Source organism: Pleurotus ostreatus, assembly GCF_014466165.1.
Source record: "Pleurotus ostreatus strain PC9 chromosome Unknown scaffold_4, whole genome shotgun sequence".
In the NCBI taxonomy this organism is placed as follows: Eukaryota; Fungi; Basidiomycota; class Agaricomycetes; order Agaricales; family Pleurotaceae; genus Pleurotus; species Pleurotus ostreatus.
The window spans coordinates 950,564-971,228 of NW_023503159.1; the positions used below are offsets into that span (position 1 = coordinate 950,564).

The window sequence follows — 20,665 nt, forward strand, 5'->3', positions numbered from 1 at the left end:
ATGAACCATGATATATTGATATATTCATCAATAGATGGACCTGCAAGATTACCACATGCTGTATCGCGGCAAGAGATGTCTAGGCATAGAACCGTTGGGTTACGAAAGGTTACGCAATGTTCTCTTTTTAGCCCGAACTTCCCTCCAGACGTCCAGGTCTGATGGGACGGGTGAGCTATACAACGAAGGCCATGGAAGGATTGATAACACGATAAGGTACTTTTGAGATGAGATTAGGTGTATATCGCAAGGTTCATCTTATAGCCTTCTGAACGCATTTTTGCTACCGCTCCGTACCCCCTTTCTCCGCTGCACTCTCCCCTTTCGTTCGCCTTCATTCCCCTGTCTCTCGTCTTCCTGCCCGCCCTTCTCTAGCCCTGCCCCAAAGCTTTCTACACCCTTACGCCTCTGGCCATGCTTAGCGGGCCTGCCCTCGGAAACGAGGGCGTCGTCGTCACTGATCTTGGAAGTTGATGAGGGCACCCAACTCATCTCCATAGGGCCAGCTGTATCATCATGCCCTTGAGCATGGCGCTGCGTATTTCTAGACGTCGTTGGCCCAGAACGACGCTGTCCAAACGTTGCATTTTTATCAACGCCTCTAGATCCAGTGGCCGCCCGTGCCTGCATTGGAACCATTTTGACGTTTGCCACTCTTCTTTGGCGTTGATGTCGTTGGCCGTACTGACCCGATGGGGCAGGCGCCATTTCTAAAAGAAATTCAGCGACTATACACGAGGGAGGTTGTCTGTGCAGTTACCATTAGCGTCACTACTGTCGCTCCCATGGCTCCCGGTGCCATCACTGTCGCTGTCACTGTCGCTATTGCCCAGACCGTCGGAAGAAGACTTGTCGCTCTCGTCCTCCTCTTCCTCGACCGCTGTCTTCGCGTAGCCGTTCTTCTTGCGCGCTACCGTAGATGGGTTAAGAAGAGCGAACTCTCGACTCTCTTCATCGACCTGGAACTCAGGGTCCTCAAACAGTTGCGTAAACCGAGGATCATTGAGTAGAGTTGTTCGCTCCTCGCCCCCAGCCTCGTCGACATCCATCTCCCGTTCGCTACCGCTGCTTTCGGCTTCGGCCCCCTCCTGCGCCTTCTTCTCCTTCCTCGCCTTCTTCCTTTCTTCGCGTTTCCGTGCTCTCTCCTCGTCTCTGAGAATCTTCTCAGCCAAGCCTTTATTGACTTTCACACCAGGCTCTTTCTTAGCCCGTATTCTCGTCTCCGCCATCTTGTCCATTTTTTCACGAACAAGTTTCTCGCGGTGCTCGGCATAGGCGAATGGATTAGCAATGAGGCGTGCAGTGTCATAGAGCTTGAGCGAAATGAAGTAGCCGTGTAGATATGGCTTGAGAGCCGGAGTTCCGACAAGATGATCCAGACCAAGGCTGCGAAATGTACAGCTTAACTCAATCCGATTATCTGAATGAATAGATAGAAGTTGTACCTCTTGAGATCATTACGTTCAACAAACTTGAAGTCTTCGTAAACGGACCGCGTGCTCTGGTCCTCCATTTCCTCCGTAATATTTTCCAGGAAACTCGCCCATTTGGGCGCAGGGCCCAATTGAGGGATGTAGTAGGTACCCATCTGAATGCTCTCGTTGGTGGTCACGAGAACACCGCTTCCGGGAATGTGGTGCACATGGTTCAGGTCACTGGCAGGAGTGATAGACGCGAAATTGGCAGAGGCCTGCGATAATGTATTGAGCTGGCATGAAAAGAATCAAAGGAAGACGCCTACGTCGTTCTTTTCCCATATCTTGATGACCTTTTTGTCCGCGCTCAGGACCATACCGTCGCCAGCCATACGACTGCCGCCTTCGATCCAGGACACGGTACGTACAGGCAAACCATAGCCTTGGTCCTTGACTGCAAACGGACGAACGGCACGTATGTCGTACAAGAGTGTGTGCCCGGTAGACGTACCGATCGCGTAAGACAGGCCATCTGACCTAGACGAAATAGCAGTAACGCCCAGTACTGAGGTAATATCTTGGGGCGAAACAAGCCGTCCACGAGGCAAACGGAGTATGCCTACTTCCGAGCGAGAACGAGGGTCCCAGAACTGCACACTTCCATTACCGTCTACACCGAACGCCAAAAGATGATGCGCTGGATTGATGTCTACGACGTTCACTCCGAGAATATCGTCGCCAGCCAAGACAAGGGGATTCATGAACCGTCCGAGATCCAAATTGAGGCGATAGATCTCGTTGCCCGAGGCTGAGAGGTAGGTGTCGCAGGACGGAAGGTGGTAAGCAAGGGAGCGTCCGAATTTCGGTATTCGAGTACGGTAGTGGAATCCGCCTTGCGTATGAAGCTCAACCGTCCGATCATTCTGGAGGTGTATTGACTTGGTCCAATCGTCCGATAGCAGCTAAATGCACGCAATGGAAATCTTGATATCAACGAGCAGCCAGCCTTGACTCACGCACAATAAAATCCACGTTCTCTGATTCTGAATGCCGTTCAAACTTCTGCGAGAGCTGGTCGAGATCCCAGACTTTTATTTGAGGTTTGTAGGTTCCTGTCGCGACTGCATGGCGTCCGTCTCTTGTCGTCTTCACCTTGATGCTAGCCTCGGGGAATTCGAAGCCCTGTATGAGTTCAATGGTTGATTCGACCTGCTCCCTGACGGCCCTCTTCCCCTTGTTCTTCGCAGCGCGCTTTCTCGTGAGCCAGTCTGGAAGAGACGACGACGAGCCTGCTGCCGGCCCATTGACAGTGTACACCTTCACCGTTGATTGGTCCATATGAAAGAAGAGATAGTCACTCAAGTCAATTAAATTGACTTCCGCGACCCTAGTTTTTTCCACATAATGCACGAATAAGCGCCCGATCAAGCGCTCACAATCAACATGTGACACATTCCCCTTTTCTTAGTCCCTTTGCAACCCCTTTGCCCCTGATTAGAGTAAAAACTCGATGCAAATTGGTACTCTAAGCAATCGAGTGAATTTGAGCCATACCCCTTGAAATAATATTGCTCCTGATGATGTTATCAGTCCTTGTGGAGCATCATGATAATAGCAGTATTTATGAGAATTGCTAACCCAGTCGGCGGTTCCCTAGTGAGCTCTCGTCCATTCCTTGGTATGTGCTCTGATGCCGTTTCAAGAGGCGCGTGTCAAATCTCAGTGACTTATTTAAACTTGCACCACATTTGTAGGTGATGTCAGAATGCCAAGTGAGTGGAGGAGGTTGCTGTCTGTTGAGGCTCTCAATATACATCTTGCTTGGACGCGGACGGGTGGCCATGCGTAGTCGGGTGACCACAGCTTCGTCAACTCCCTGACCTTTCATCACTACTGTTACATCTCCAGAGCAAGTCAGTGTAAGTGATAAGTGACCAACACCATGCGACAATGCTATCGTCGTACAAGAATCCGCCACTGCCGGTGGGTAGCAAACCACGTCGTATCAATAGCGAACATGGGTTCCAAAGCTTCATCCTTGGTAATGCGGCTGGGCTTTTGAGCGCCAGGAGGTGCTGGTTCCTTTCGGCGATTCGTGGTGGTGGCTGCTGCCATGGGTTCGAACCTTGCACTAGCTCGGCAGTACTCGGTACCTCATGGAGAAGTGCTGGATGCAGAAGTCCTGACAGCGAGCAATCCGCAAATCTTACGCCTCGATTACTTGTTGCGCCGATATAGTTGACGAGCTGAACATTGAACATTGTGTCGGCAGTCGATATCGCAGGAAATGTTCGCTCGTCGAAACAGTCGACTAACTGAGCAGTGGGTTTCTGGTCAGATTAGATATCCTCGTCGTTGGGCACGGTTGAGTCGCTGAGATGATGCGTCTCTAGACAGAGCGCCTTCGCTGGTCTGGACGACGGGGCAGCAGTTTTGCTGGAGACGAGTACGAGGACTACATGTTATGCAACGACGTTGAGCTCTAGACCGTCTGCGGGTGAGTTCGAGGGACTTGGGGTGCGATTGACTGATCAGGGGTATATAGGGGTACACGAGGGTCGAGGCGCGCAACCCTTTCTGCAGGCGACTTCAACTCTTGATATCTCCATCTCCAGAACCTGAATACGGATACGAGTGATCAAAAGACTCGCCAACCGTGTCGCGTTCTCAAGAGTCGCCCGAACCCAGTCGACCCAAGTGAAACTCGCACAGCCAACGGCACCATGGGGTTAAACGTTAAACGTTGATTGGACATTGACCTGGCAGAGACATATGTGCGCACCTGCTGATATTCCCAAACATCGAATCGAATCAAAGGGATTCGGTCGCACGCGCTACGCTTTAGTATTAAAAATTCGCACCGTCCAGAGTCGCCTTTGATGCGGTAGCTTTGAAGCTAGCATTCAAAGTCCATTCAGGTTGTCTCATAGTCGGATAACATACAGTTTGAGGCTGGTATAGTGGCGGGGCAAATGGACCGACCAGAGCGCTGGCAGCCTGATGTCAAACGCAGTGATGGTGAAATTCCCACGGATGGGATGAGCCACGTCGACGGTCGGTATATAAAAGTAAGTTACACGTCTGCTCACGAAATTGAACCACCATGTCCTCCAGAATCAACATTGCCCGCCCGAACACCAACACCTACAATCCCGACCCCCATGGCCTGTCGAACAGCACACGGCCATCGACGGGCTACCGCGCTGCCAACCCAGACGACCCCCTCGAAAAAATAAGGGCTTTCAGTACGGCGGTCGAAGACAATATTGAGATCTACTCGCAACCCTTGAAGCCCCATTTGCCGGCAATTGGACGCTTCTTGATCGTTGTGACCTTCCTGGAGGACTCGCTGCGAATCATGACTCAGTGGGGAGATCAAATCTGGTATTTGCAACAGTAAGGCCACATCTTGTCTGTATATAGCGGTCAATTGACTGAGATGCTCTTGTATAGACATAGAAAGTTTCCCTGGGGGCTCTCCCATATCTTCTTGATCCTCAACGTCCTCGTATGTGACTTGCCTTTGTGTTGGAGTGGGCTTAGCGTGATTGTTTCGGTCAGACCATGCTCGGCGGTTCATCAGCCATTATCCTCAAACGCTTTAGCGAATACGCAGTTGCTGGTCTTTTGGCGGTCGTCATAATTCAAGGCTTCGGATACGGTCTCATCTTCGACCTCAACTTCTTCCTCCGAAATCTCAGCGTTATTGGCGGTCTTTTGATGGTGTTCAGTGATTCCATGGTGACGAGAAAGAAGCTCTTTGCCGGTCTACCCTCAATTAGCGAGACCGACCGCAAGAAATAGTAAGTCCCTCTAGCTCGACTTGCGCTTTACTTCCTTCCTGGAACGCAGAAAGTGAACTAAACCCGATTCGCCCGCCCTTCATAGCTTCCTCCTCGCCGGCCGTGTCCTCCTCATTTTCCTCTTCATTGGATTCATCATCCAGGGAGAATGGAATATCGCCCGTTTCTTTGTATCGATCGTCGGTTTTGCCGCTTGCGTCATGGTCGCAGTAGGCTTCAAAGCGAGATGGTCCGCCACGTTCCTTGTCCTCGTCCTTAGCGTATTCAACGTATTCGTCAACAACTGGTGGAGTGTCCACTCTGCTCACCCCCAGCGTGACTTCCTCAAGTACGCACCACACCATCTGCTTGCCTCCTAGAGCATCACAGCTAATGGCTTATTTCTAGATACGACTTCTTCCAAACACTATGTAGGTCAAGGCAATATGCTGTACTGCTTCTATTTCTAACCAAATACTCTAGCTATCGTTGGTGGTCTGATCCTCCTCGTGAACATGGGTCCTGGTACGTGTTTCTATCTTCAGGACTCCTTCCGTTTCAGAAGCTTACTGCTGTTCCATAGGTGGTCTATCAGTCGACGAAAAGAAAAAGACTTACTAAGTCTGTCGTGTTCTGGATTTCTGGAGTCCCGTATTATCGTATATATCATATCGCCCTTCCTCGAAGGGACAACCCATGGGAACGCAGGCCTCACAACACACGATTCTTGTCATCATATTCATAATATAATCGACTGCTGCACCTCATCCCGTCGCTTGTTGTGGCTTAGCACCGCGTCGACTGCATCAACCACACGTATCTCGTTCGTGTTTGACCATATGCGCTTTTGCGTTTCACAAAGCCGTTGAAACACGCCTTATGACGCATATATGCATGACACTGCTCCTCGATGTTTGAAGCTCCAACCCTCACTTGAATCACATCGCGTTGCTACGAAAGAAATATAGGATAGTAGTCAACCTAAGGATACATCTGGGTCTCGTCTTACATTATACAATAGGTCATTATGTCGTGAAGTTCGTGAGACGCTATGTTTTCGTCATCTTGAGGAACTACTATTCAGCGAGTCCTTGCTGCCGTGTATATTACGGGTGGGCCGTTGTATCGGCGCAGGATGAGAACTCGAGCTCGAATGCGAAGTATTCAACGATAAACCGCGAATTGGCCTACCAGGCTCAAATGGCGGCGCTTTGCTGGATAACGTGGACGTTGAAGCTAATGGGCCGTGGTTTGGGGATATTTGGGGAGTCTGGAGGATTTGCGTTATGGAGCCACCTGAATGGGAGCGGTGATGAGATTGTGTTTGTCGGGAATGGGGTTGTTGGGATGGACTTGGCTGTGCGGGTGTACGCGGGGCAGATAATGGGAGAAGAGGGTTGCTTGAATTAATGGAGGAGCGCCGAGATGAGCGGGAAGGAGTCCAAGTCGGTCGTTGGACCGATGTCTGCGAGGGTCTCCCAATAACGCCGGGTGAAGCCTGTCGACTGCGCTGCTCCGAAGTTGGCGGAGGCACGTCGTTCTCTTCGACGTAATTCAGCGGCCCGTAAGGATCCATCTCAATCTGCTCGATCTCCTTTTCTACTTCCCTGAGCTGCTCTTCCAAGTCAGGTATCGCATTCTCCAATTTTTCCTTCTTCCCATTCAGCTTGTCCATCCTGTGACCGAGCCCAGCAAGCTCATTCTTCAGCGCCTCGACTCTTTTCTTCTCCCTCTTATTTTCCTTCTCTACCTCCCTCCTCGCCCGATCAGCCGCTTCCTTCACCTTCGCGTGGTCCTCCTCCTTACATTTCTTTTGCTCCCTCAACGCGGGCAGCGCCTCCTCGACTTCCTGGACGGCATTTTGGATGTCTACCGTGGCAGCCTGAGCACGTTTGACGGCTTCTTGTAGAGCGAGAACCTTTTGGCGCGCACGATGCTCGGAAACAGCGTTCTTCTCGGTGGCACGCTTGAGTCCATCGATTTCCGACCGCAGTGTGGCGTCTGCCTTCTGCGCATCGCGACGAGCGGCTTTGAAGTTAGTGGTGAGGGTTTCGTGTTCCGCGGTTAGCGTAGAGAGGGTATGTTGCAATTGCGCAAGACGCTCCTCGAGCGTTATTGAGGCATACGTTTGCACGGTAGGGTTAGTGGGCGTAGAAGGCGTAGGCAGACTTGCTTCCGGAGAGGGGATGTGGTCAAATTCGGGGGAATGACTCGGCACTGAAGTGCACAGTTATATTGCTTTAGTCAAACGGAAACTTCGCCCCCAAAACGAAGAACTCACCTTCCGTAACCACTTGTCTCCGTAAACTTTGCCCTCCGTTGACAAGTCCTAGATCTATATCGTACTGCCTGCCGGGCATCAACGCGTAGATAATGATGATAGCCTCGTCCGACTTGTCGTCTATATGGAAGATCACCTTCGACCACGGATTCCCATTGACGTTTACCGACAGGCCCTTGGCGAGGGCGTCTGAGATGATCGCGCGACCGTCGTCCACATCTACTATATGGTCTTCGAATTCATCATCCGGGCCAATGCCAAGTGATTCCAGTAGAAGATCCTGTTCGCCGCGATCCGAGAAAGTGGATGAAAGTATGAAGGTGGCCGAAACGGAGGTGATTTCGCGCACGGAGAGGGACAAGCGGGGCGACCATGGTCGAACGGAATGCCATTCTGAAGGTGGTATATCACCCACGGGCCCATCAGACGACATATGCCACGAGTGGACAACCACCATAAAGGTTTAGAATAAGTCGCGATTTAGGAGAAGATTCTGCTTGGCCTTCGACGCGTGTAATAATAGATGGAGAAAGTCTCACAGTCACAAAGTATTTCTCACAATCAATGCTATGTCCATTAGGTGTTCAAAACGTTTCGTTTGTGACTCTCATGGTCCCCTCCGACTTCCAAGTCCCATGGAGGCCGCTCAGAACATGGTCAATCAATAAGTTACACTGATATCATTCAAATGCTCTGCTAATCAGCTAATTCTCTGTCGTTTTCACTAGCACTCTGGGTCCCAGCCCACTGCACTTGCCCACAAACAACGGGTGTATGTGCGACACGATGCAGTATGCCATTACCCAATATATTTGAAATGCCAAGTTACGGCAATTCCTACCCGTTCGTCACCTTGCGTGGTTGTAGGAACTTCTGGGCGAGTTCAAAGTCCCACAGCCTCCGTTTAAAAGCTTCTCCCGCAGCGCCGCAAGGGCTTCTGGCTCACACCTCGAGCATATCGAACCCAATAATGGACAGACTTGAGGCGCCAAAATGCCTCCTCCGCATGCGACCACATGTCCTGCACCAGATCTGGTTCTATTGAACTTTTGATGCGACACGATCGGGTGGTACGACAGTACATAAGTGCGACTTACTTCCTAGTTGTGCATAACAGGACGGCCCGTCAATGCCACGGTGCTCATATCTCGGGTATCCGACGCTGAATTGAAGTCGTGGCGATCGTGCCTTGACTCGGTCCTATCAAATTTACTTTTTGCATCAGCGATTGCTGGCTCATTATGTGTTCTACGATTTTTGCTAGAGTATAAAATGTGGTTGATGGCCTTCATTCGTCCCCCAGCCTAATCCTATTGAATGTCTCCAGCTGTTTGCCTGCCCTTCCTTCTCCCTTTCCTCCTCTATACCGCCCACCTTGCCTCGGCTGCCAATGGGCCTACGGCAGACCTCCATATCGTGAATAAGGTCATCGCACCAGATGGATTCAGTCGCTCGTGAGCAATTATATTCAGCTGGATGTTTTTCTCTGGTGCTGACACATTTCCAGCACTGTACTAGCTGGTCTCTCGTCGTCTAGCGGTCAATTTCCTGGCCCGCTCATCACCGGGAACAAGGTGTGACCACGCCTGAATCAACGAGTTCCTTTTTCGAGGACCGACCTATTGCTTCTCTAGGGTGATCATTTTCAGATCAATGTAATTGACGAGTTGGTGGATAACTCGATGCTTCTGGACACAAGTATCGTACGTTAACGGGTTCCACGGCCGTTCTCCTGTTTCTCACTCGCCCTTCTAAAATCCTCACAGCACTGGCATGGCTTCTATCAGAAAGGAAGCAACTGGGCTGACGGTAAAACGATAAAATTTGCAATACTCTCTTCTGACGAGCGTAATGCAGGGCCTGCTTTCGTTACTCAATGTCCTATCGTCCCGGGCGACTCTTTCTTGTACTCATTTTCGGCTCCTGATCAAGCGGGCACTTTTTGGTGTGCATCTCATCTCCCTTGGTGAGGAGGAACGACTGGAACCTGACACAGATCTCACTAGGTACCACTCGCATCTCTCGACGCAGTATTGCGATGGACTACGTGGTGTCTTTGTCGTGTACGACCCAGAAGACCCACACAGGTCAGTGTTACGTTTCTTGTCGATGCCTCCTACTCATAGACACAATGTACGTCAGGTCTCTCTATGATGTAGATGACGGTAAGACGACCTTATGAATACAAAGTACGTTGCTGATCATACGGACAGAGGATACGGTCATCACCTTGGCCGATTGGTATCATGTACCTGCACCTAGCGCAGGGCTCGTGCCGTGCGTGCTCACTATCGTCTTTGAATGAGCCAGTTCTCAGCTTTATATATTCATACAGAGTTTCACAATCTACACTAATCAACGGCTTAGGTCTCTATCAAGACGGGCCAGAGTCCCCTTTAGCAGTCATCCATGTCAAACGAGGCAGCCGATACAGGTTCCGCCTCGTATCGATCTCCTGTGACCCAAATCATGTCTTCGCCATCGATGGCCATAATATGACCATAATAGAGGTGGATAGTGTGAACACTCAGCCGCTCGTTGTGGACAGCATCCAGATCTTCCCAGGTACAATTTCTCGTTCTCGCGACATCGGATCCCTTCACAACGTGATAAACAGGCCAGAGATATTCGTTCGTGCTGAATGCAAACCAGCAGGTGGACAACTACTGGATCAGAGCTTCCCCTAATTTAGGGCCTCAAGGTAGTCCCTTTGAAATCTGACAAATGCGTAACTGAAAATGTTATGTTTGTTCAATATCTATAGGTTTCGCTGGCGGCCTCAATTCCGCCATTCTTCGATATGTAGGGGCTCCTGAAGCAAATCCGAATTCTTCGGAGACTCGAAGCTCGCATCCAATGCTTCAAACCGACCTTGTACCATTGGAAAACCCCGGGGCACCAGGGCCCCACGAACTCGGCGCTGCAGACGTATCAATCAACCTTGGTATTGCATTTGACGAGGAAAAGTTTAAGTTTAGCGTAAATGGTGTATCGTGCGTGGTCCTCTCTGCCTTACGTTGACTAAGCTGAACGTTTATGTTGTTTTCTATTCAGCTACGTTAACCCGACTGCCCCCGTGCTGCTGCAGATTCTGAGCGGGGCTATGGATGCCACGTCTCTCCTGCCAGCAGGGAGTGTTTACGTTCTCCCTCCCAACAAGGTTATCGAGGTATCCATTCCTGGACTTGCAACTGGTGGTCCGGTACGTTTGCCATCCCACTTATTCCGGGTACCTGCAACTGATTGTCTACGTTTGACCAGCATCCGTTCCATCTTCACGGTGTATGTACACATATTCAGTTTGTCTAATGAGAATAACTTGGCTGACTATGTGCGAAGCACTCCTTCGATGTCATTCGAAGTGCCGGGAGTTCGACATACAACTTCGCTAACCCGGTCCGCCGCGATGTGGTATCTACGGGTGTCACAGGCGACAACGTAACCATTCGATTTACCACAGATAACGCCGGCCCATGGTGAGTGTCTTGCGCTATTGAATGATGCCTTCTGTTGAACTGTTTCCGACGCGTGTAGGTTCTTACATTGGTGCGTAGCATGTCTGTGAAAGGACGGATCGTCAACTCATTTATACCTTCTAGCCACATCGACTGGCATTTAGAACTGTGAGTAATTCTGTCTAGGTTGAATGTCAATGCGTAACTGACTCGCTCCTTCGTGTAGTGGTCTTGCAATCGTTTTTGCCGAAGACACTAAGTCTGTCCACGATCAGCCAACCCCCGGTTCGCTGCTACCTCCTGCGTTCATCCATCCAATGCTCACCTCACAATATAGCATCATGGGACCAACTTTGCCCCAAATCAAGTTGAAGTTGAAGCGACTCCATTCAGAATACATGATTTGTATGCTTTCGCATTCCAAGTTTGGCTACTACAACTTCTGCATTACTTTTACTGGCTGCACGTACTCTAACAACCGAGGGCCTACAGTTTGGGTTACATTTGATGATACATCTATTTGGCATTGTACATTCGGACGATTTTAGTTTCCACTTCTACCAGCTGCCTTGACGCTACCTGCGTTACTCAACGAGGGCAATGGCTTTTCTGGATTGGGAAGGGTTGGCTGGGGAAGGAATCCGGCGGCGACCAACCACGCAAGATACTTGCCCATCAACTCGTCCGATACTGTCATGTTAGTATTGGGTGTATGTGCCTGAAGCAAGGCTGTTGTGTTCGAATCGTCTAGCTCTGGTGCCTTTGTACTTGTTGGGAGATCATCAAGGACGAAATGAAGCAAAGGGAAAAGCGCATTATCCTGCACTTCCATGACGTGCTGTTCTAGCTTCCTTCGCCAGACGATGTATTCGCATTGCTCGGTAGGGAAGCCGTATTGCCGAAGCGACGACAACATGTCGTTGAACGTAGGCGTAGGTCGTGCGGTGATGTGCAACACGGTCTGGTGAGCATCGGATATGGGTGAAATGGCCGCTAATGCAGTGCACAGAGCGACATGGTCCACGGGAACCATGTTAACCGTGTTATTGATGTCCGGGACGAGGCCCAGCTGGACACAACCTTTGACCATGCGCCAGATGAAGTCGTCAGTATTTGTGACTGAAGGGCGTTGATATTATTAGTCAAAGAGAAAGACAGGCTGGCGTTGATTACTCACCGGCGCTCTTAGAGTCGCCAACGACGTATCCCGGCCGGACAATGTGTCCACTGAGGCCCCTTCGACCTGCTTCAAACAACAAGCGTTCCGACACCCATTTGGTTTGACCATAGCCTGTCTTCAGAGTCAACCTTGCGCCTTCCAAGTCGTCGGATTCCGGAACGCCCTTGTAGTCGGACCGACCAACAAGCGAATCCGACAATCGCACATAATGTTCTGTGTCCAGAGCTGATGTCGAAGAGACAAACACAACTTGCTTAGGCTTTTTAGTGGCGGCCAACTCCAGGACGGCCAGAGTTGATAAGACATTGGCCGACCGCAGGCGTTCATAGGGATATACCCAATGCACCTGTGAAGAGTCAGTGGCATTTCTGTTCAACAGGAGGGAGAAAGCATACCAGGGCGCCATTGTGGAGCACAACGTCAGCCTCCTCAGCAACACGATTCCAAGTCTCAGCACCTAATCCGAAGAGTTCTTGGCCAAGATCCCCGGTCACCACTTCCAACCTCCCTGAACTAACCCAAGCGTCATCCCATGCTTCGCGATCAGTGGATCCCTCCTTCAAACGCGCCAAACCCTTCTCAACCGTAGCCCCACGGACATGGCAAATGACTTTCTTCACTCTGTCCTGTCTTGCCAATAGTTCACGGAGGACGAATGCCCCTAAGAAGCCAGTCGCACCGGTTAGGAATACTGTGACAGGATCTGTGGCAAAGCTAGATGATAGCGGCGGGTATGATTCGCGAAGCTGACTGAGTAACTTGACATAGTCTTCTCCATACGCAACGGAGGTCGACTCCTTTTGTGCAGCTGGTGCTCCTGGAACTGCGAGGAGGCCTGTGGATGAAGGTGGGGTCGTATCCTTGTAGGCCAACCCGAGATCAGCGTTTCTTAATGCATCGACAGCTTTCACAAGGCCGGCGACTGTCGGTTGATCGAAAATCAGGCCCAGCGGGGCATTGACTACGAAAGCCTTGCGAATCTCGAAGACCAGACGGGTGGCGAGAATTGAATGACCACCGAGATCGAAGAAGCTCTCGTCCAAAGGTATTGGAGATGGAGGGTTGGGCAAGATATTGGACCAAATGGAACGCATCTTTTCCTCAGTTGGATTGGCCGCCCGACCCGTGGTAGATGGACCAACAGATACTAGTTGTGCAGTATCTGGGAAAGGGAGGGCAGGCTTGTCGATCTTTCCATTGGGGTTCAAAGGCATTCTCTGCAGTGGAACGAAAACTGATTTGAAACATCAAGACGCATATCGGAAAACTGAGGATTAGAACTCACGCGAAGGCACACTGTACGAGGGTAATTTCTTTTTCAAGTGCTCCCTAATATCCTTGATCAGTCGCCTATACTTCTTCATGCCCTTAGTAAGGTCCCTTGCTTTGTCCTGCGCGCTGTCGCTAGCCTCCGGAACATCACTGGCGAATTCATCCAACCCTGGCCCATCCAACGGCACGAAATAGCTAACGAGGATCTTTTCCTCGTCCTTATCTCTGCGGACCAAAGTTACGTTCTCTCGGATGAGGGGATGCAAGCTGAGATGGGTGTCGATTTCTCCGAGCTCGATACGGAATCCACGAATCTTCACCTGATCATCAGCTCGTCCGGTGCATTCTACAGTACCATCGGGTAGATAGCGTCCCAGATCGCCCGAGCGATACATCCTATCGCGGATGCCCTTCCAGCATCTCGCTTCCGGGCCAGGGAGACCCTGTGCTGGGTGGAGTATGGTATCCTTTCTTGGAGGTGAATCAGGCGCGGAGAACCAGTTGTTCACGAACTTGACTGCCGTAGAATCAGCGTCGAGGTAGCCTTCCGCCAAACCGCCGGATCGAACGTAAATCTCGCCAACCTCTCCGACGGCGCAAGGGATCGTCTTGTCATTCCGGTTCACGACCAGGAGTTGCACGTCTATCATGCCCTCGCCTGCTGGCATGATGTCTTTTTGTGTTTGCAGGAAAGTGGGATCTTCACTGACAGGGGGGATAGCGAAATAGGACACAGCGCGTTGGGTCTCTGTAGTCCCGTACATGTTGATGATGCGGACATTCGCGGCAAGGGCTTGAAGGCGAAGGCAGTCGCGCTTGGTTAGAACGTCACCAACGAAAAACGCGTTTTTCAAGGAAGTAATTTGGCGGGTTGCTTGAGCAGAAAGGAGCTGGCCCATAGCCGGAGTGAGATGAGTCACGGTAACCTTACTATCGGCCATCCACTCGGCCAGTCGACCAGGCGTGCCTATATCATCTGCAGTGGGGACGTGTAATTCAGCACCGAAGAACAAAGGTGTGAACACTGTTCGCATATCATGAGCTGCTCGATGAGAAGATTCGACGACAAATATACGTACTGTCACGCTGGATGGGGTCATGGGCGATGCCACTAAGCATCGTAAACTTCGAAGACGCTGAGAGTCCGAACCGTTCTCCCATCCAAGGGAAAAAGTGGGTTAGACTGAAATGTCGACCTTTGACGCCCTTCGGGATACCTGTGCTACCGCTGGTAAACGACAAGGTCCCGATACTGTCTGGGCCGAGGGCAACATTAGGATCGGTGTCTCCAAGGTGGGCCTCCGCTTTCAGGACGTCTACGCCATCGACCTCGCCGCCTAGTATTGTCCCATCTGGGAAGACCTCTAACGCGGGAACTTGTACGCGAATCTCCAGTTCTGTGGAGATGAACTCGCGAACAGTAGGGTTGAGGATGCCCGCGCCTTTGAGGATGACGAGCCCTCGCGGTTTTGCTACACTAAGGTAGATCGTTTGTCTCGAAGAAGGATATGCGGGGTCTGTGCTACGTTTGAGAGAGGGTTTGTCCCAATCGGGAATATAGCTCACCAATGACGGAGAAAGTGGCACCAGCCTTGAGGATAGCCATGACCGCGACGACGAGATCAACACTACGGTGGGCATAGACCATGACAACCTCTTCCCTTTGAATACCTCCTTTCAGAAGATAATGGGCAAGAATATTAGAGGCGTTTCGTATTGACCCATAGGAAAATGTTACGCGTTCTTGTGGCTCATCGAGAGACACGACTGGCAGACACTGGATAACGCAAGGGCGGTCCGGGTGTTCTCGTGCGTTGCGAGAGAAGACATCAGTGATGGCACCTTTCCAGCCACACCAGTCCAAATCGGCCGTTGGCACTGGCAATTTCGCTGATTGAGAAGGAGTGAGAAGGGGAACTGAGCCGACAGGGGCTAAAGGATTTGCAGCGGTCTTGCGCAAAAGGATGGACAGCTGATCTAGCATGAGCGATATACGCGGTGCAGTGAACAGCAGCGAGTTGTATAGTATTCGGAGAGAAATCTCAGGAGCCAGAGAGCCTCGGGTAGAGACAGGCGGCCGTGTAATGAACACCGTCAGGTCAGAGGTGACACTGGTGGAATGAATGAAGTCCTCCTTGGGTTGATCGGTCTCGTCGAAAAAGCGGACGCGAAACAGAGGGTCCTCGTGACCAGAATCGTCCTTGTTCTTGCGTAGAGCGTGAACAATGTCCTCGAACGGCAGTGCATCTGATTCGGCCTCTGTCTCGACCTGCTGTACCCGCCTCACCACTGCCCAGTACGGGTCTGTGGGATCAATTGAAAGGCGAAGCACCAAAGGATCACGGGCAGATGCAGACGACGAACCGATCACGATATCCGTATCTCCGGTGTAGCGATGCAGCAAAACGGTAAAGGCCGCCAGCAAAAGGTGGAACGCAGAGGGTCGCTTGACCTTAGCAGCCGAGTCGTCTTCATCGTCCGACTCGCTCTCCGTGTAGAGGGCAAGTTTCAGGAGACTTAGAGACGTCTGCTCCGAAAGTCGAGCATGGTGCGCTGCCTCAACAAGCCTCGCGCCCAATGGCCTAGGATAGTCGGTCGGCAGCGAGATCGAGGGGAGATTTTGAAGTCGCGAGACCACGCGAGCAAGGCGACCATCTGCCATTGTAATGCCCAAGGCCTCTATGGTGATGTGGTTTTGGTCAAAATTTGAAATTTACTTCCGTGACTCGACTCGACGATGGCATCTACTATTCTTGTAACGATCATCATGTCTTCGTTAGCCCGAAAAAGACCGAAATCAGGGATCGGAGCTTTTAGAACTCATTCCTTCAGGTTATGATCAGGAAGCCGAAAAGTAAACAAGTAGCAGTGGATGGAAAGGACATGAGCGTTCGGTCTCTGGAGTGAAGTTAGAGTAGCAGGCCGCTAAAGTGTTGCGACTGAGTACTGAGGGCGCTCAAGAGGGGATCAGGGATTTTTTACGTATTTACTACAGAACCGAATTCTCGTATCTTTGTATTTGTATACTTATATGTTCGTTCGCTCTACGAAGCCTCGGGGGTTGGGAAAGGAATAGTAAGCGTGGGACCTGGGGGTGCTACGGTAAACGTAGGACCACGCTGGACAACGAAAAGCTACGCATGGGGCGTCACCAAATTTCTAATAGGCAAGAGTAGAGACGGTGAACATACCTCGCGACTACTATCGCTACTGACGTACAGGCGTCCATCCTTGCTAAATGACAAACCAACGGGGCGGATGCAAGTGCCAGGACAAGTGGACAAGTCAGCTGCTTGGACGATAAACGGAGATGCTTGAGTTGGGGAAGTGATGGGGAAAGGCACACTATTCGCGGGTATATCAGGGTATCGAGTGGGTTGTAAGAGTACAGGGCTTACTGGACAACGCCATAGCCGGTGGGGGGATCTCTGTTAAACGAACCACGGAAGGAAACAAATGCGTCGTTCGCATATGTTGTGGGGAATGATGTTACGGATGAAACGGCTCCGGGTTCGTAGAACTTGATATCGAGAGGTACCGAGTGCGCCTGGGAAGACAGTAATGATCAGATACGGAGGAGACTCGGGCATCAACTGACCTGGAAGCTCAACGAGGGAGGTACGTTGTTAGCTTGCTGTCCACACCATGCGTCGTTGCGAAGTGGATCGAGATTCAAGCTGAACTGGGCGCCTTGCGGCAGCCCAACGTACTGCGGATTCCCAACAGGGTCTGCCGTCGGATTCCACAAGGTGGTGCAGTCGGGGAAACCGTACGCTCTGCCAAGAGCGCCGGTCCCTGCTACGAGCTCGAGCTCGTCGGCGGGGTTGTCGTTCACAAACTTCGGTGTGAATCCAGGCACGTCGTCGATCGACGCCCCGTTCTCCAGAATAAACAGGCCAGGCCGCGCGTCGGCCGCGGAAAGCTGTACTGCAGGGATGGCGAAGCCAGCGGGATTTCTGATTCCGTACGCAATGAGCTCCCCGGAAAGCCACGTCTGCGGGAGGGCGGAGCCCGGTGTAGACAGTTTGAAGCCACGAACTTGGGACCGACCGGACGCTGGGTCGCGGGCCGTGGGGTCGATGTTGGTGAGAGGACCGCTCCCCACGAACAAGACCGTGGCTGAGCGCGTCGCAGAGGTCTTGGGCTTGTAGAGTAGCAATGCGTGCGTCGTCAATTCTGCCGGTGACCTTTGAAATTAGGGACGCTCCTTTCGTCGAGAAAAGTGGCAGAAATCACCTCCATCGGCAGGGAGTCCGTTAACGACCACGGTCGATCCACTGACGGTTTTGGTCGCGGAATCGTATTTGTACAGCCTGACTTCGCTTGCGGTACTCACGAAGAGGCTCGAGCCGTCGACTTCGATAGCATGTGTAAACCCAGGGTCGCTGATCACGACGGTCCGCTCCCACCCAGAGGCCCCTCCCTGGGTAGTCTTGGTGAACGCCGTCACGCCGAGGCCCCTTTCGACAACGAGCAGGTTGTCCTGGTCGTCGAACGCTATCCCGCGGGGCGCGGTGAGGTTCGAGAAGATGACCTGCGCTGCGAAGCCGGGTGCTGTGGTGACTGGGGAAAGAAAGGGGGCCCCTATAGGCTGGAACGTCGCAGCGCACAGGGCGGCTAGAGCTACGAGGACGAGAGCAGAGAGCATGGTGGGTGCTGACGAGAAAAGAGACAAGGAGAGGTATTTATGGCTCTGAGCGGCCTTGGTTAGAGCCAGGCACCAGCGGCCGTTGTCGTCATGAGCTGATGCGAAGCTTCTAGGTGTACGAGGACATGAGAATTATTGATGAGAGCCTGCCCGCGTCGACGTGTCGGATCTCATTCGGTAGTCTATGCCTATTCAGACGGAGCTAGCCTAAGGGGACAGAGGAGTTAGGATGGATCAGTCAAAACCAGTCAGAGACAAACGCCAACGACGTACTATTGGTAAGGCCGTAGCCCCTCGATTATCAACATCATTCCCGAAATGTCAAGCCCGAAGATGAATAAACAATGATGCGCTCTAGATCAGAGGCCCGTTCCCGCCATTCAAACATGACATCAGACGAGCAAGAAGTTTCCTTAGAAGTAGGATCAATAGAGGTGTGGGAGTCAGTGCAGAGCCTGCTGTGGGAACAAGATGCTCGGAATTCTTTCGCGCCTTCACTTCTAAGCCGACATGCTCTGATCATCGCGTGGATAAAAGTCTACGTTGGTCGAACAGCAATCTTCACAGCGCTCTTGTCTTTCATCTTCTCCAAGACTTTATCATAATCTTCCAGCCTAAATACGTCCGTGACCTGAATTGCGCCATCAGTGGAGGTCAACGATCCGGACAAACGAATAATTCTCACCATTCCCTTGACGTTGATTTTTCCGCTGTCAAGGTACGCCACCGCTCGAGGGAAGCAAAGTACCTGCGCAAACGACCCAACTATCTAAATCCAACGACCCTAAGAGAAAGAGGTTGACGGAGGGGACGTGAGGACATACTCGGATTTCATTGCTAAAAATCTGCGATCGCACGGGCACCGGTCAGTTCGTACGCAAATAAGGAGCGGGGTGCTATCTCACTTGGGCAGGAGACCAGTGTACGAGCGCGTCATTTGAATAGACACCGTAGATCATGAGAGTCCCACCACGACGGACATAGTTGATGGCTTCGTTGGCGACACCCGCTGAGCCAGTGGCCTCGATCTATACAGGCAAGTGCAGTGAATCGGCGACGTGGAATTGGAGGACACAAAACTCGGTTTACCACGACATCGAAACCATAAGGATTGTCGTCCTTGAGTTGCCGCCACTGAGGGCCGGGGTTGTCCCTATCCAATTCAATGTAGACATCGCCAGCGTCGAGGTCCTTGGCGACTTGGGTTTTGATCCCTTTGTTGGCAGCGATTACCACTTTGGCCGCGCCGTTCAGTTTGAGGAGTTGAGCCAGGATCAAACCTTCAGGGCGTGAGTTTTCGCCATGGATGTCAACGGAGGTCTTACCTGTTGGCCCAGCCCCGACAATGAGGGCGTCTATACCAACGGCGGCGTTTAATCTATCCATTCCATGTATTGCGCACGCAGCAGGCTCGACGAGGGTCGCCTCTTCGTCTGTCAGGTTGTGTATTTTGTAGACCTTCTTGGCTTCGCTGAAATGTGCCGAGTCGGAAGCAGGTCTCCGGTGCATCGACAAATGCTTACAATGCAACGTATTCGGCGAATCCCCCCGCCATGGTGACACCTCGGCTGGCGAAGTTCTCGCAAAGCAGAGGATTACCACGACGGCAGTAAAAGCAGTGCTCGCACTGCAGATCGATCACATAAATTAGGTGTCAAATTCGGGAGGAAATAAGCACCAACCGTGATACTGTTGTCCGCGACGCATCTGTCGCCGGGGGAGAACTCTGTTACAGACCTTCCAACCTTTTCGATGACGCCTACAACCTCGTGCCCAGGAATTAGCTACACCGTCTTGTTCGTCAGGACCATTGTGATGTGGGTCAAGTAATGCACTCGCAGGAAATTTGGTGATGAATTCTCCTTCCGATCTAGAGCTTGATCATTAGGTATTTCGAGAACGCAGAAAAGACCTCACATGTGCAGATCAGTACCGCAAGAACCTGGTGCTCATCCGCGTTGAGCGATCTCTGCGTTCCCGTACGAAGCGACAACATACCACAAAGTGATACTGACGGTCGATTCGCAGCAGTCAGCACCCTGCTTCTCGACTCCTGCGATCAACGAACCTTTGATCAGGACTTGATCATCAGATATCTCAGGGATTGGCACATCCGTTACTTCAAATTCGCGCGGCTGCTCGAAGACTTGGTCAAGCTGGTTACGCGGTTAATGAGATATTATGGACTTACACCGTGGTAATACAATGCCTTCATGTTGGTGGCTGCAGACAAAACTCGACTCCCGAGCTTCCTTATCAGCTATTCAGCGTGGGTCTCAGTGGCCGGGCCGGCCTGGCGACATTGGTTGGTCGGGACGAAATGCATGCACGCGACTTAGTTGCCAACTGAACGAGATTCAGAATCGCGTTGGCACGTGACATTCACATAATTTGCATGTTACATTCAGCATACTTAATCTCCCCCCTTTGAACTCCACAATGGTGATCAGAGAGCTTGAGTACCATCACACGAGGGCGTATGTTCAGGGATACTACCCTGACCTTCTTGAAGTCCCTGCGTATAGAGAAGAATGCGTCAAATTGATCCTCGCCGCCACTGGTGCTTACCAGCATGTACGCAGGTAGTCCCTTGGGATGCCGTCTAGTCCACTATAACTGGATATTGATCGTT

At 51.6% G+C, this 20,665-nt stretch overlaps 7 protein-coding genes across 7 annotated transcripts; 2 read left to right on the forward strand and 5 right to left on the reverse strand.

Moving 5' to 3' along the window:
* Positions 1 to 258: 258 nt before the first annotated feature.
* PC9H_006136 (uncharacterized protein) lies at positions 259 to 2,753 on the reverse strand (the record flags this gene model as incomplete). Its single annotated transcript, XM_036775688.1, has 5 exons — positions 259 to 710; positions 761 to 1,386; positions 1,446 to 1,690; positions 1,742 to 2,377; positions 2,436 to 2,753. 5 exons carry the CDS (start codon positions 2,751 to 2,753, stop codon positions 259 to 261), a joined length of 2,277 nt encoding a protein of 758 aa, XP_036631707.1.
* Positions 2,754 to 4,518: 1,765 nt separating this feature from the next.
* Positions 4,519 to 5,818, forward strand: PC9H_006137 (uncharacterized protein; the record flags this gene model as incomplete). Its single annotated transcript, XM_036775689.1, has 7 exons — positions 4,519 to 4,811; positions 4,869 to 4,923; positions 4,977 to 5,218; positions 5,304 to 5,546; positions 5,606 to 5,628; positions 5,681 to 5,722; positions 5,781 to 5,818. The coding sequence occupies 7 exons, from the start codon at positions 4,519 to 4,521 to the stop codon at positions 5,816 to 5,818; spliced, it is 936 nt and encodes a 311-aa protein (XP_036631708.1).
* Positions 5,819 to 6,257: 439 nt separating this feature from the next.
* On the reverse strand, positions 6,258 to 7,935 carry PC9H_006138 (uncharacterized protein; the record flags this gene model as incomplete). The annotated part of the gene is made up of 2 exons (XM_036775690.1): positions 6,258 to 7,414; positions 7,479 to 7,935. The coding sequence occupies 2 exons, from the start codon at positions 7,933 to 7,935 to the stop codon at positions 6,258 to 6,260; spliced, it is 1,614 nt and encodes a 537-aa protein (XP_036631709.1).
* An 860-nt stretch (positions 7,936 to 8,795) lies between these two features.
* On the forward strand, positions 8,796 to 11,105 carry LCC5_2 (laccase; the record flags this gene model as incomplete). Its single annotated transcript, XM_036775691.1, has 15 exons — positions 8,796 to 8,932; positions 8,986 to 9,052; positions 9,113 to 9,181; positions 9,245 to 9,423; positions 9,485 to 9,565; positions 9,621 to 9,643; positions 9,692 to 9,755; positions 9,814 to 10,043; positions 10,096 to 10,179; positions 10,243 to 10,471; positions 10,533 to 10,680; positions 10,740 to 10,760; positions 10,818 to 10,954; positions 11,013 to 11,024; positions 11,078 to 11,105. 15 exons carry the CDS (start codon positions 8,796 to 8,798, stop codon positions 11,103 to 11,105), a joined length of 1,509 nt encoding a protein of 502 aa, XP_036631710.1.
* A 372-nt stretch (positions 11,106 to 11,477) lies between these two features.
* Positions 11,478 to 16,047, reverse strand: LYS2 (large subunit of alpha-aminoadipate reductase; the record flags this gene model as incomplete). The annotated part of the gene is made up of 6 exons (XM_036775692.1): positions 11,478 to 12,052; positions 12,111 to 12,459; positions 12,509 to 13,347; positions 13,399 to 14,409; positions 14,465 to 14,902; positions 14,952 to 16,047. The coding sequence occupies 6 exons, from the start codon at positions 16,045 to 16,047 to the stop codon at positions 11,478 to 11,480; spliced, it is 4,308 nt and encodes a 1,435-aa protein (XP_036631711.1).
* A 382-nt stretch (positions 16,048 to 16,429) lies between these two features.
* Positions 16,430 to 18,033, reverse strand: PC9H_006141 (uncharacterized protein; the record flags this gene model as incomplete). The annotated part of the gene is made up of 5 exons (XM_036775693.1): positions 16,430 to 16,519; positions 16,577 to 16,730; positions 16,784 to 16,932; positions 16,984 to 17,561; positions 17,622 to 18,033. 5 exons carry the CDS (start codon positions 18,031 to 18,033, stop codon positions 16,430 to 16,432), a joined length of 1,383 nt encoding a protein of 460 aa, XP_036631712.1.
* A 538-nt stretch (positions 18,034 to 18,571) lies between these two features.
* PC9H_006142 (uncharacterized protein) lies at positions 18,572 to 20,248 on the reverse strand (the record flags this gene model as incomplete). Its single annotated transcript, XM_036775694.1, has 11 exons — positions 18,572 to 18,664; positions 18,719 to 18,802; positions 18,858 to 18,878; positions 18,939 to 19,061; positions 19,123 to 19,313; positions 19,359 to 19,504; positions 19,557 to 19,660; positions 19,716 to 19,817; positions 19,946 to 20,043; positions 20,102 to 20,189; positions 20,225 to 20,248. 11 exons carry the CDS (start codon positions 20,246 to 20,248, stop codon positions 18,572 to 18,574), a joined length of 1,074 nt encoding a protein of 357 aa, XP_036631713.1.
* Between the last annotated feature and the right edge of the window lie 417 nt (positions 20,249 to 20,665).